This window comes from Rhea americana, unplaced genomic scaffold (genome assembly GCF_003343005.1).
Source record: "Rhea americana isolate MKP2758 unplaced genomic scaffold, rheAme1 scaffold_411, whole genome shotgun sequence".
NCBI classification, from domain to species: Eukaryota; Metazoa; Chordata; class Aves; order Rheiformes; family Rheidae; genus Rhea; species Rhea americana.
This window is the reverse complement of record NW_028186548.1, coordinates 77466-92437: the sequence shown is the minus strand read 5'-3', so window position 1 is coordinate 92437 and position 14972 is coordinate 77466. Positions and strand designations below refer to the sequence as shown.

Sequence of the window (14972 nt, the reverse complement as noted above, 5' to 3'; positions counted from 1 at the left end):
TGCAAAGCACGTTCATCTTAAACAGTATCTTTGATCTTCCAGGCCTTTTGCCTTGCTTTGTTTTTGGTACTAGATACAAATTGAAAAGGCTTTATTCATCGCTTGGCAGCATACCGAAAACATGGTCACCAGGCTGATTAATTTGAGAATCTTTCACACTGAGTAATCGGATAAAGGCSTTTAGTATCTTGATGACTCTTTATTGAGGATATCGTTTGAAATGTAGCCTTTAGGATCCTAAAGTGTAGGGTTTGGGATAGTCATTCCCTCCCTTCCCCAGTATAATATTGTATGTAGGTCAGAATTACAAAATTAGCAGAGTTGTATAAGATAYGTGCTAAAGATTGCCTCCAGGGAGGCTGAATATAAACAGTAGGTCTGGATCTGGCTTGTTTGAGTAGAGGATAGGATGGAAAAAAATAAGCAGTTTTTCTTCCAGCTGTGGCTTTCCTTAAGTGCCCTTTAGCTGCAGCAAACCTGTCTCCTCAGCTGCCACATGCATGTCAGCTGAAGGAGGGGAAAGRGGGAATTTTGCTTTCCATGTTAACCTAAATTTTATGTGCTTAAGCAGCGGGCATGTTAGGAATAATCCTGAGTAGACTCACCTGAAATCAAGTACTTTCATGAAGCCTAGTTGAGGTTACTGCATTTTAATGCAAATTATTTCCCTTAGTAATAATGGTTGGGAAAAGTGAAGCCTGGAGGGGTGGATCCTTAAATTCTCTGCAGTGGGGCAGCGTGGGAAAAGGTCCAGCTTCTAGAGCAGTCTTAAGATTAATCTCCGAGAAAGGAGTTCAGTTTCTGTTCAATCTTTTGTCCCATCTCTGCTATTTCTGTTCAATCTTTCGTCCCATCTCTGCTAAGGTGGAGTGTTTCCATTAGGGAGAAGGGAGGGAGTACTTYGTGGTCGGAGAAGAGCACTGAATTTCATAAAGCATGTGGGAGGCTATAAAAGGAAAATAAAAAAAAATTGCTGTTTGAGTCATTACCTTCAGGAGTCCCTTTGCAGCATAAGAATATTAAAGAAAAAAAAAAGCATAGTGCCTATTGCAGTAGTCCTCAGTAGGGGGTGGCATTGTCAAAAAACAGTTTGCACAGCCTGGAAGGGAAACAAGGAATACAGCTATAAATAATGTTTATGGAGGGAATGATGCATCTCCCTGGCTTGCTAATTTCTAGTTTAAATCAATATAGCCTTGAAAATATTGACCCATAAAATTCTAACAATTATATTTTTCCCATCTCCCATCTTTGCCGTTGTCCTATACCAGTAGCTAAAATACCTTCTTCCATGAGCCTTTATCCCATCAAGAAGTACTGTAAGAAATCCGAGCTATCTCAGCTAGCCTCTTCTACTTTGGATTAAAGCAGAGGACTTGCTTTCGTTGCATAATTTGCTCTTTCTGTCTGCAGTTGTTCTCTCCAGGTACTATAAAGTTCTGTGTAGATCGAAGATGATCCTAAAGAGTTAAAGTATGTGTGCTGATATGTTATGGGAACAGCTCCCATCTTTCAGCCTCAGTTAATGCTTCACTGCTCCCCTGTAGAGCATGTTGCACATGGGCTCCGTGTGGATAAGCTCTAAGGGGCTGCTGTGCCCTAAATAGTAGTGTCCTAGTTTGTGTACTGCCTATCTGATCTGCTGCTGTCTGCTTGATTGTCCTGGTGAAAGCCAAACAAACCAGGAAAAATGCYGGCAAACATTTCCACTATGAATATTTGGGGCAAAATTTTATGTTCCTTGGTGGGGGGAAGGAAGGGGGAGTGGGTCTTTCTTCTCCAAATTGCCTAATAGTAAGCTAGACATGTACAAGTGTTAATTGTTTCTGTAATACTTCTCAACATCACAGGCAAATTCTCTCAATCTCTTTAAATTCTGATTGTTTTTAATTGATCTTATAATTTCAAAGGATCAAGTAGAGCGATAGACAGCGATAGACAGTATCTGAATTGCTAAAACTTCAAATAGCAGAGTGTTCTGAATAGTGTCAAGCTCATCAAACTGATTGTGAAGCTAAGCGCGTGAGAAGGTCCACTCTGGTCCACCTGGTTGACTTAGTGTCTTCCAAGACGCTGGGCAATAGTGAAGGTCTAAATGGGAGAAGGTCTAAATGAGAGAAATTGGGGCAAGCAAAAAGCAATTACTTGGTGCTGTACAGTCCAGAAACTTCCTGAATAAGGGATGGTGTCCTCAGTAGCCCTTGTCCATTTTTTTTTCCTTTATTTTTTTTCTTTTTTTGCAAAGTGCTCCACAGCTTGGTTATTTATATGTAAAGAGCTCCTTCCTTCCCCGTTTTCCTTCCTCTTCCTTTTTCCCTTTAGGCCTTRTAGCTCTTGAACAGGGAGATGGTGTTCATTGTGTCTTCCCCTACACCTCCTCCAGGTTGTTTGTCACCATCCACTGTCGTTTCTTCCCTAGCCCAGAGCAGCTTAGCGCCTTTGGCTGTTCCTTCTGCGGCAGTCAGTTGATGGGCTTTGCCCTTCCTCAAGCCTCTTCCAGTTTCTCCTGTGTCTTTTTTGATATGGAGAATTGGGAATAGTCGTTCAGGATCCCTCATTTAACTGTGAACCTTGACTTATCTTCCGGTATCTTCGCGCCTATCACTCTTTGTTGAAGTTCGTTTGCTTTTTCATTGCCCTTACCTTAGCCTCTGGTGTCTTCCTAAGGTTCTTCACATTCAACCATTGTTTTTACTTCCCTGAATAATTATTAGCAACAAACTTGATCACCTCTTATTATCCTCTGTTTATGGCTCATTTAAGACTATTAACAGCGTAGACCTCAGCTCAGGCCCCTGTGGGTCTCCCTGGTGAACCTCTACTGTAAAACCACAGCATTTAGTGTTACCCTCTGTTTCCTGGCTTTCCATTTTCTGTGCAAGGACCTTTTCTCTTGTCTTTCGTAGCAGCTTAATTTATTTGAGTTGCTAGCGAGGAACCTTATGTTCCTCTTAGAAAACCAAGCAGACTATCAACTGTATCAGTACACATAATCTTTTTTCTTTCTTTTTCTTTTTTTATAATTTATACTGATTTGCTCAGCAGATGCAAAATGCACGGGGAAAAACACTCATTAAAAAAAATTATCATGTTAAGCTACCTTCCAAACTCACCTGTGCCGGGTGAATTTGATTGTGTCCCATCTGGTAGAGGCATTTGCTGCTTTTCATCATATTTTTGTTTGTTCTGTACCTCTTCTACTGACGTGTAGGCTTGAGATGTATAATTTGGGTCGTTGAAAAAGGCATTAGACCCCCTCTATCGCCTTGCTGCTGAACACAGCTGCAAAAAGACAAATTGCTTAGTTTTTCTGGGATGGCCTTATTTTCTCATTTTCTGCGTTCCTTCTGTACCTTGGTCATCTATCAGCCCTRCAAACCCTGGCAGGCTTCCTGTTCCTAACGTGCTGGGCTTCTTATACCTTTGTAACCTTTTATGTACCTGTTACTCAAACATTTTGCTTGCTTGTGATTTTTTTTAATCTAATCTGTCAGTTTGAGCCAATCTATTTTCTACTCTTGGACGCAGGTTAAGCTTTTGAAGGATATCTTCCTGCTTCTAATAATCTCTTACCCTGCAGTGCAACGATGCTAATTTCCTCTTGCGTTTTCCCAAGACTTTTGGTAAGGTGGGTAAATATTTATTCCTAGCTCTCAGCGTTTTCGAATGGTGCCCATGCATCCTGCAAAGTCTTAACTCGTTTACCTGCCCCCTTTGGGCTTTAACAAGAAAAATCATTTTTCTGGTGCTCTCCTTTTTTTTTTTAAGCACAGCATGATGTGTTTTTTTGGCTTCTGTTATTCCTGAAGGGGTGCGGGTATTCTGGCTGCTGGTACTGAACGGCTGCCGTGGGGGCACTTGACGTCTTGGTTGTAGTCAAAGAATGAAACGGGAGCCTGAGCCGAAAATATAGGGATTGCAGCGCTGGCCCCCCTGGATCTGCAGGGTTAGGCGCCGCTGAAGAGGGGTCAGACCTTCCAGAGTGGTTTCGTTATTGGCAGGGGAGAACAAACATTGCTGCTGTAACTGTCTTATTTTGAGTTCTTCATTTCTTTGCTGAGGAGGGATATCACAAATACAAAGGAAGATTTTAAAAAGGACATTAATTAACTCCTAAGTGCAGACCTCTGTGTATGCACAAATGTTCCTTTTGCTTAATGGCAGTTTTGATTGAGTTTTTTTTTTCTTTAAAAACTAAATTTTTGGGCTCTTGCAACTTGCTTTTGTGCAATTTTGTTTTCTAAAGCATCCATGAAAAAATTYATTAAAGCATGTAATAATGGGATTTCACATCTTCACATGCATATATACAGGGGAATAACCATAGTTTTTCCTTCAACTTCCAATGCAAGTTGCTCTTCCATAAAGATTGAAATTTGAAGGGTAACATTTTAATGTATGTGAAATTTTTTCTAGCTTTGTGCCACTGACAAAATCCTGGAGTTTGATAGAGACTTTCGAATCAAGCACTACGCTGGAGATGTGATGTGAGTTTTTTTCAGAAATGAAGTTGTACCTTCTATTTTTGTCTTTTAACCAGCTTTGAAGTGGTACAATATTTGGATTTAATGCTGCTTCTGGTATGARCCAGAAATAGCTGTCATACAGAATTACAGAGTGCAGCAATTGCTTATCAATTAAATCTCGTGCTAGTTTCTTGCCAACCAGAATATGATTTTGTTCTTGGAAMTGAAACAAAAGGAGAATATGCGTGAGGGGGAGGGGGAAATGCTTCAGGGGAGGGGGAAAAAAAGGGGGAAAAAAGCACTGTTTATTCAAAAAGACTATACTGAGCTAATAAAATCTGTTTTAGACATCTGTTTTGTACCGTTATATAACTCTCTAGCTTTAAATTCTCACATCARTTTCAGCAGACTCAAAATGCAGAGTACTGTTAAACTGAAATAAATGTCAGTACAAGGAGTCTTTCTCATTCAAGTTATAAAGTTTTCCGTACCTGAAGTTTACAGTTGCTGCAGTATTTCATAGTGATGTGGAGTGGACTAAGTTGAAGTGAAAGATGCTTGTCGSGAATATCACTGACATGATTTAATAGTCACTTTAGGATTTGTGTAACTCCCTGTGCTAGCAAAATCCAAAGGGAGATAAMGAGGAAAGAATTTTACACCTTTTACATTAGGATTAGATCTACCTTTAATTTATAAAAGTAACTAGTAACTAAAAGTAACCGGTGCAGCCCATTCAGTGATATCAGATCTTGTTACAGAGTCCTTGATCAATGATTGCCGATGGATATACCCGCTTTTGAAAGATTTTGCTAATAAAAATACGTGGTGTCATGTTGGCGGATGCAACTTCTGCGCTGCCAGTGGCTGCAAATTTTCTAAACCAAAAGTGAAACATGGAAATATCTGCATATAGTATTTAAGCCTAARTTATGTTCTGGGGAACGGTGAGATTGAGGCATGCCCTGGATCCAAGGGCTTTTGCAGTTCAGGAGCTGGTGTCCCAGGATGGGGATGGAGTCTAAAACTGGGGGGTACAAGGGCAAGCAGCTGAGTTTGGGATTCACYGAACAAGGAGTTTCTGGACTTTGCYATCRTGAACAGACAGCTCCCTGTCTTGAGCCTTGGAGAAGAGATGAATTTCAGTAGTCTTTCAGGTCAGGAAGAATCCCAGATTTGTGTTATTTCCAAGAGTTCCCTAATCACCTGGTTATTGGCTAATCTTGATTTCAGGCACTCCCGCTGGAGAATTTTCTTTGACACCAAGAGAGTGACAGACTAGGCATGTGGAAAAGCAAAACTTGAAATCTAGGATTTAGCAGAAACGCAGGCTTYGAGTTTAAAATCAGAACTCGTGAGCGTAACTCTTGATCCTAACTCTTGAGTTTGGGCAGTCTGCAACTTGTCCAAGTCCTTTTATGGGTCTCAGCCATCATGTGCTTCACCTGCATCATTCAAATAKTTTTCTAAAACTAGGTTCTTCCCCCACGAGAGGTGGAAAGCTAGGCACAAAGATCYGGGTCCTGCACAGTACTTGTGTGGCAAATTAGTGATAGGTTGGAAAACAGAGCTGCATTTCTGATTAGCATCTGTTTGTAGGAGTGCAGGGATACCGATTCCACAGGCAATAGCAGCAGCTCAGAAAAGGACTCTGCTTCTTTGCAGTTAACTCTTGTTTTCTTTTCCTAGTTACTCAGTCACTGGATTTATTGACAAAAACAAGGACACTTTATTTCAGGACTTCAAGCGCCTCATGTACAACAGGTAGGTATAAAAATCTTTAATGAGCTTCCTTTTAAGTCTTRTTTGTTGTCATCCTTTTTTTTATAGAGTGGATCCTAGAATAGCTTAATGTTTTCACTGGTGCTATCTTTACTACATGTGTGACACGTGCATTAGCAGTCGTAGTAAACAGTGCTTTGGGATCTGATGTTTGACTCTCCACCGTGACCTGAAAGCTGACCTGCTACAGTTTTTTCCAAGATAAAATCCATATCCTGTGTATGTTGTTTTCCCTCTGATGTAATCTTTAATTTAAGTAAATCTGAAGCGTTTGTTTGAATCCAGGACATTGTGCAATCAAGATAGCTGTGTAGAGGCTACCTGTACTGCTTGGTTTGTCATTAACCGCTTTTTTGACCAGCYGCAGATGTACCAATACTGATCTTTTATTTTATTTTTTAAATCAGTGCTTAAGCTATTGAKTAGCATTTGCTCAAGAGTAAATCTTGTCAAACCCCAACTAAAAGCCCTTTTTTGAAAGATTTGGAGTGTGGACAAAAAAGAGCAAACAGAGTATATGAAGAGGATTCAAACCTTTGGCATGACAGATTTAAATCGTATAGTCACTTATCATAAATACTAATTAAGTAACTGATATTTGCCTTTGACAAGCAAATTTGAAATCCTATCAAAACATACATATGTATATATAAGCTCTCCAGAAGACTCTTCCTTGCAGACTGGCATTAAATGCGCTTTAATTCTTTTCTAAATGTTGTCTGTCTCAACCTTTCACAGACTTTGATAAGAGTGGGAGTCAACACAAAATAGCCTAGAAGCTGCTTGGACAGTTCTGTTTACCTTGGTTAAAAGCTAATAAAACTATTATCTTAGTTTACTGTCTTATCATGTATACTCAGTGGACTCCTTTGAACAGTCTTGCTGTTCATATTTTCAAGACTTCCTATTAACCAAAAAACCTGCAAAATATTTGCTGTATAGAGGTCTTACTAAATGTAGCCTTTGGTTTCAGCTAAGTCTCTGGGAAAGACTATTCGCAAAGACCACTTAGGGCACGTTAATGCATGTGATAGATTGGACATTAGATCCCTTAACTGCTTTGAGCTTTTGTCTGTTCCAGCGCTCTTGCCATCCATCGTGACCATTTTACTTCACCTTCAGCCCTTCAAGAAAACATAGACTAAAACGTAGAAATTATTTTATACATCAAGAATAGTGCAGGAGTATGGCTTGAAATCAAATAGTGAGTTTCAAGGGAGGATGCTGTGGGCTATGATCTTACTCTTTTCTATTTTGATTAAATTCCTCTTTATGCTTGTGTCAGTGAGGCAGACTCGGTTTTTGATAGATCACTTGTGCRGTATTTGTACTATCCCATTAGTGCACCTCTCTATCTGAAGAGGAGAATGCACTTGTCATTCTTCCAGGGTGKTTAGTTGTAAGCTTGGACTATATATTGCTCAAGAGCAAGGAATATTTTGGCCAAGAATGACATACTGGTTTGGCTGATACGTTTCTGAGCTGAAAACACCAGTAGATTTGGACAGAAGCAGGCAGCTTTAAGTTTAGTAGATCATTTATTGCCCTGCTGTTAGACTGTGCAATTAAAGAGATTGTCTTTTAGCTCTAATCCTGTGTTGAAGATGATGTGGCCTGAAGGTAAACTGAGCATCACTGAGGTGACCAAGCGACCTTTGACAGCTGCTACCCTTTTTAAGAACTCCATGATTGCACTAGTGGACAACTTGGCATCCAAGGTAAATACTTCTGTGTCAAAACTGACTCCAACTTCTGGTTGCTTAGGTGTAGCTTCTCTGTCATGTTCCTGTCGTTGTAATCAGTCTGAAATACAAGCTGATCAATGCCAGATTAGCTTTGATTTTACAGTGGGCAAAACAACTTTTGTGAAAATAAAGACAGACCTGTGTGATTTCCTCCATTCCCTTCCTTTGCTGTGCGAGATGGTGTGAAGTGAGACCTTTTTATGTTACTAAATAATATATATATATATTTTTGTTTAGCGGAAAGTACTGGTTTGGTGAGCACAGCCTTGTGTTGAGGGAGTTATGTGGTGGGGTGAACTCGAAATGAGGCTGTTTAAATGCAGGGCAGCTAAGGAGCCAAAAGAGCAGAGTGATCCCTCATGTGAGCAGAGATCACCAAGAAATGTTTGGATGTTACTGCTACTGGGTGACCTTGCTGGACTTCTGGCATTTTGGTTGTGACATRGAAGGGGGGTGTTGACTACAGAAGAGCAATGACCCCGGAATGAGGGTGTATATTAACAGTCAGAATAATTAAGCAACATCAAACAATGTTCAGACTATTTTCGGGGGAATTGCGGTAGCAAGGGAARTGTTAATAGTGCAAGGTCTGGAGAGAGGGGGATGGGGCATGAACACAGATGTGGTAAAACCAGGAAAAGCTTTGTAGAAAGATGATCTTTGTTCTAATAAGAGGAGCCTGAGAAGAGTTTAAGCGATAGCGGAATTTTTTGCCTGCAGTGGCAAACGCATGACTAATGAGGGCTTAATAGCTGCTGTGTTGGTCAGAGCATGGTCATGCAGTGCTGACAGAGAACACAGGAAGAGAGAACTATCCACACTGGGAATGTTGCAGGAAATAATATATTGAGCCAGCTTCCAAAATTACATGAAAACACATTTGTTTTATACTTTTGAATTCTAGTCCCGGAATGGGTTGATGATTGGCAGTAAATCYGCGGGAGGATGCACAAGCCCGACCAAAATGGACTCGAGGTGCTCGTTGAGCTTTCTGATAGAGGAATAAAGCCCATAGCTCTCCCCAGGAAGTCTATGACTAAAGGCTGTTAAGAGGAGGCCCTAGTTAGCACAAGGCCAGGCCTGGCTTTAAGCAGGCRCTGTTGGTAGAAGCTGAGAGAGGTCCTACACTGCTGCTTGTGCAGCCAGGAGCTTTCCTGGATGGTGAAACCTAAACTGTGGGTGATGGAGAAGGTGACTGTGACTTTGATGGGAGTGAGGAGGAGACAGACTTTATTTTAGTGTGTTTTTCCCAAGGAAACAAGATGTACGTGATCTACCAGTCCCAATAACTTTGTTGGCCACCCCTAACTTAAACTTGATACAGAATGCAGAAAGGTTTTTCTACATGTTGTGAAAATGAGAGGAAAAAGATTGATTTCTGCCACTTATTCTTAATGTGGTTCTCCTCTGTGGTGAGATAGCAGCGATCAGACTGGTCATGTGTTATCTCTTGTCTAGCCAAACAGGTCGGGAACCTGGAGTACCGCAGTGAGGTGGTTCAAGTGATGCAGACAAAAACTGCTGGGGGTATTGCGTGAGCGGGTTGTGATCAAGGGAAAGGTTGCAGGGAGCAGTTAGTGGGAAGATTCAGCAGGTGTTCATGGAATAACTTGATTTGCTTGTTTATTTGAAAGAGATCATTCTAGGTCACTTTGTATTTGGACAAATAAAATAGGCAAAAGAATGCCTTGCGTTGTAGTGTTCGGAACAATTTCTGCAATCCACAGTGGGAGATGGAGGGTTTATATCACACRTTATCCATTTTGAGTCAGTAGGTATCAGAATTCATCGTTGAAGGCTGCCTGGCTTATGTGAAATGAATTGGTTTCAGTCTATTTATCATCAGTATCCCTATCGCAAATGGCAACCTTTTTCAAGAATAGACCGTAAACAGAAATTGCTTCCAAATCAAAGTTAAGCTGGTGAGTTCATTGCAACTCTGTGTGTCTGAATGCATTCCTTTAAATAGCAGTGGAGAGAATTGTCTTAGTGTTGTATTTCCCAAAGGGTTAGGGTTCCTGTTAAAGGGAGGGCTCTCCCTAAACTGTGGTATTCGTCAGGACTTAACTCTTGCCATGCAGTAAGAAGCTGAGGAAGGGCTGTAGTGTTTTATGGCCAGCCTTTAGCATAAGGGAAGGCCAGAAGGAAGGGGGAAAAGCTGGGGAGTTTGCACTTGCAGACTTGCTCTTTAGAAGTTTGTATGCCTAATGCTCCTTGCAGAACGATATTTGTAGGTACTTAAGTTTGCAAACTCACTTACGTCGTTGGACTTTAATTATTTTTAGTGGGGAGCCTGGCTTGTGTACATCTCAAACGAAAAAAAAATGATGAGACCCTTCATGAAACCAAGCTTGTGTTACTTGAAAGGATCTGAATTTTGGGGTGTTCTAAAAAGGATGGATTGTTTAAATAAGGCTCCTAAACACAAATGTTGTCTACTTCAAACAGTAAAACCAACTTGAAAGAATTAATGCCGCTGTTTGGGCACTGTTGTCAGAGTAGGCCTTAATGGCCCAGACCAACTTCATGTGGAGCCACCCTGCCCACAGGCCCACTTGGCTCAGGGCTTTCAGTCCCTGCCTGCGCTGCCTCCAAGTTACTTGTCAGTCTCCAGCTTGGTCACAGCCCTGTCCTTGCCTGACTTTGCTCATCCAGCTACCGGCATGTGGCTTGACATCCTGGCCTGATCTTGGACCTGCYTTGTCACCATGGACCTGTCCGCCAATCTCTGGGTCTGATCCTAACTTGCAGATTGACTTTCTGGATGCCCTTGGACCTACCTTGTTACCGTAGATTTGCCTGGGGATCTCAAACCTTGGTGGAACCTGACCACAGTCTCTGGGTCTGCCCTATGCACCTTGTCTGGGCATGGTGGGACAGGGCACTGCCCAGCAAGGCCCCTGCCCTGCCAGCCCTGATATCCCCATCACATCCCAGCTATCTGTCCCTTGCTGCTCCSTGACAGTTGTGGCCTCAGGGCCTCTCCGAGGTGACTTTTTGGACAGTTAATAACATGTGCGTATTATTAGCAAGCTGATAACTCTGGGCATTTGAACCATGTTTTGCTAGACACTGGTTATGCACAAATAAATGGGATACTTTGCCTGTGAGTCATTGCCAGTTTGGATACTTGTCTCAGCTCTCCTGCTTGTGCTAGGGGCTGGAGAGAGGGTGAACAGTTGTTACTGGACTGACTAAACCACCGCCTCTTTCGGAGGGATACCACTTAYTGCAGTTACTGGTGCTGTGGTTCCTTCCCTTGGGTTGTATTACTCATTTTTCCCGAGCTTAGGCCAGGACCAGCATTGTACTTCTGGGGATCCAAAAATGACAACTTCTGCATGTCTGACTGTGGTTTGGACCCTGCAGGACTTTTCTGGGAAGCCTGTGGCAACAGCTGATGAAAACCAGCCCTGTGAAAACAGTGTTGCACAAGTGGTGGGCTAGTTGCTATTGTCTACAGATGTCAGAGGAATGAGTTTCATAGGGAGAGGTAATATCAGTTGTTTGTGTATTTTCAACTGTTTCTCAAAAACCAAGATGAAGATAGGCTTGGATTTTGTTGCAGTATGACCTGGTGATTTACTAACTTTATCTGAGTGTGCAGATATGTAAGTGCAGTCAGTGCTGCTTTCCTCTTCCTAACCTCAAAATCCACCTCGGCTGTTTGCTCTTGTTTAATTTCTCTCTCTGTAAAATGCTTTAAACTGTGTTTATATGCTCTATTTCTACAGTGCTGGAACAGAATGACAATCTTCATTGATAACTTGCTTGGCCTTCTAGAAAAGCTGCAGTGTTTTCGGCAGAGTCAGCAATACCTTTAAACCTGTCGCCTTGGGAGCACAGTCCCCAAAGATGCTAATTTGGTGAGCAGGAGTAAGTCAGAAAGCAGTTGACTGAGCTGTGACCCACCATGTGACGTGCTGAGAGTTCCTTAATAACAGCGTATTCTCTGCTGGATTGGGGGTTTTGTCTTCAGAAGTGCCCCTATTGATGYGTAGCTCTGGTTGGAGGATGTCTATGTGCCACAGCCATAGCTGAAGGCTTGGTGCTGAGGGCAGGGTGTCCTGCAAGTRGTGCTAGACAAGCCCACTTGAACTAGGTGAGGAGCACAGGACATGCCTGGCATACTTWATCTGTTCCATCCAGGCTAAAAAGGCTGAGGCATGTTCTTCAGTGATGTTTCTCTAAGAGTTTATRTGCCAGCTGAGGTTGGGATCTGCCTTGGAAAGGTAAAACATCTGTGTGGATCTACCCAGGTATCTTCTTCCTWGAAGACATCTTAGACTTTTTCTAAAGCTATTTGCAGTTCTCTTGGGTCATTTGATTTTCTGTTTCTTGCTCCCTTCTCCATTTCTATGAAAAAAAAAAAAGGAACATGGAAACTGTTACACAAAACTCTAATACATCCATACGTATTAGCGTATGTACACTTTTTCAGCTTCCCAAGTTAGTCTCATTTCCTGAACTCCTGAGTTGACAAGGGAACTTGCACTGTTTTTTCCCTTACAAATTGATTCTTGAGCTTTGCTTTGCTGGCTGGAGAAGTTTCTTTGGACGCTATGTTTGTAGAGATCTGCAGGTATTGTTATGTGTTAGAGTGGAACGGGATTATGCTCATGCCTTCAGGACTGAGTGCATGAAGTGCTTTTCTCAAAGTGACAAAATATTAAGTTAGTCTCTCAAATTTTTGTAATGGAAGATGTTAAAGGAAAGGAGAAGAAAGAAAGAATAGAGAACTCCTTAAGAATGCTTTAATTTGTCATGTGGAACTATATTAATATAACAAACCACAGTGGTTAGTGTATTTGTGTGAATGGAAATTAGATGTTGTTGAAAATAAATATTCAAAATATAATTTACTGGCCAGTATGAGTTCAAGTTCATGTTACCTTGAATTTATTTGTAATTAGCAACTCTGGACAACTCTTAATCATATCAGAAACGAAACTAAAATTCAGTAGACAAAGAACCAGCTAATGCTGTAGGTACTACAATTTTTCCAATATTTAGAGTAACCACATTTAAAATTCTCTTTCATTGCTATTCTGGTTTAATCCTGGAGTTTAATGATGAAGCAGAGTTCTGAAGCTCCTGGGATGCAGGGGCAGGTGGTGTGGTTTTTACGTAGAATTTGAAGGTGAGACTTATGAGCTTATGATAGACTGAATTTGGTCTCTGGATTTTGCAAGCTGTGTGAATATAGGTAAGTYATTTCGGTTCTCTATGCCTCAGTTTCAGGTATTCAGTGAAATTCAGAGAAGAAACCACATAATAGTCAAATCTGTTGTAAAACATAGTACACACRTCAAATGCCTCTGTCAGGGTGAGTAACTTAGAAGTGTTGATAACAATGCAAGAGCTGTTCACAACTACAGATTTAACCTTAGCTTGTATCTACACTTACCCTTACAAGTACGTGATCTTGCGAATAATGCTTTTGAAGGATGCTGAGCTGAAGAGGCTCTTATCACTACTGGTATGCTTGGGAAAAAAAAAAAAGAAAGAAAGAAACTAATCCTCTAAATGTACACCCTGAATGTTTGGGCAGAAAAGTGTGGTAGATAGAACTAAATGCTTTTGGAAGAAAAGAAAGGAAGAAGATAGCTTTACRGAGTGGTCATATTGCCATATGACATTTCTCAAGCATGTGGTTTTCTGTCCATGCTTTTCTCTTGAGGATTTGGTCTTTTGGTGATGGATTACTTTGTTTTTTTTCTTGTTCTTCTAAGTGTTCACAATGGAAGTCCTTTGGCTGACACTGTTACAAATGATGAGCTTCTCCAGGAACTCTCTTTAGGCATTCATTTTTTTTTCCTCCTCTAACTCCTTTTATCTGATTTCTTTTTTTCTTTTTTTTTTCCGTAAATTCTGTACCTCTCCTCTCCTATCCGTGTTGACAGGCTTCACCTCTAGTAAGTTAAAATGTCATCATTGTAACTGATTGGACATATTTGGCCCAGATTTGTTGGTTCTGTGTCCTAACYTTCTTTCGTCCAATCAGCTATAAACTATAGAAAAAAAAAATCTTTCAAAGAGGAGTTAGTTAGAGTGCAGAGACTTCAAACCATTTTGTTTTCTTTCAACTTTACAAATCAACCTTGGTTTAAAAAAAATAGAAAATAAAAAAATACAGATCGCTATTAGACATCTAAACAGCTTTTAGGACTAGGGTCTTTGTGTCTCTATATTTCAGTTCTTCTGTTTTGCAAAATGCAACTTTGAGTCTTGACAGCCTCAGGGTGTGGTAATGAGAATGAGATAATTATCCCCCTGAAGAGATGAGGCTGGTGGGATTGTAAGTGTGGAATAATCTACTTTAGAGTTTATCCTAGTAGCTTGCATTGCTGAGAGGCTTTAATTGCATGGTAATTGCACTGATAGATGATCTCCTGTCTGCGCAGGAACTTCCTGCTTATGTTTTCCAAAAGGAAAGCAGCGTTTCGCCTTCTACCTTCTACATTAAATGCAGATACTGTCACTCACTCCTTTGTGTTGGGCTTGAAGTCAGGAAGCACAGATTTCTGCATTGAGGGATGTTGTGTATTTGATTGGCAAAGACGTGAGTGACAGCCCAAGCAGACTTATCTGCATGTGATAAAGGGAATTTATGTATTTGCAAAAATACCTAGCTGTGAACTGGGACACTGTAATGTCACTAATGAACAAGTGAGGCCCTTTCCCTTGAAGTGCAGTGATGGGATGCACTTTTGACTTCATGCTCCTGATAAGTTCTTTAACTTGCTTGCTGCTGTTCAGTATGCTTTCAAGATATTGCAGTTCTGTGGATTGTATGTATATTAATCTCATCAGAAGACCTATATTCATCTTAATACCAKTTTGTTGCATCTGATGTTGAGGGCAGATTTGTCATGTTCTGGCTTCTTTGTGGTGTTAGTGACCCTAGCAATAGGGTCAGCTAGGACAGCTCTGTGGCTAAAGGTGACTAATGTGTGGGTGAAGAAGTGATCTGAGCTGA

At 41.0% G+C, this 14972-nt stretch overlaps 1 protein-coding gene across 1 annotated transcript in view; it reads left to right on the top strand.

Moving 5' to 3' along the window:
* The window catches only part of MYO1D (myosin ID), a gene marked incomplete at its 5' end in the record, with an annotated part of 107000 nt that overhangs the window by 22354 nt on the left and 69674 nt on the right, over positions 1-14972 (top strand). The window contains 3 exons of the mRNA XM_085314795.1: positions 4417-4487; positions 6156-6230; positions 7834-7966. Of these exons, the coding sequence (XP_085170921.1) occupies positions 4417-4487; positions 6156-6230; positions 7834-7966 (279 nt within the window). The remainder of the gene's footprint in view (positions 1-4416; positions 4488-6155; positions 6231-7833; positions 7967-14972) is intronic.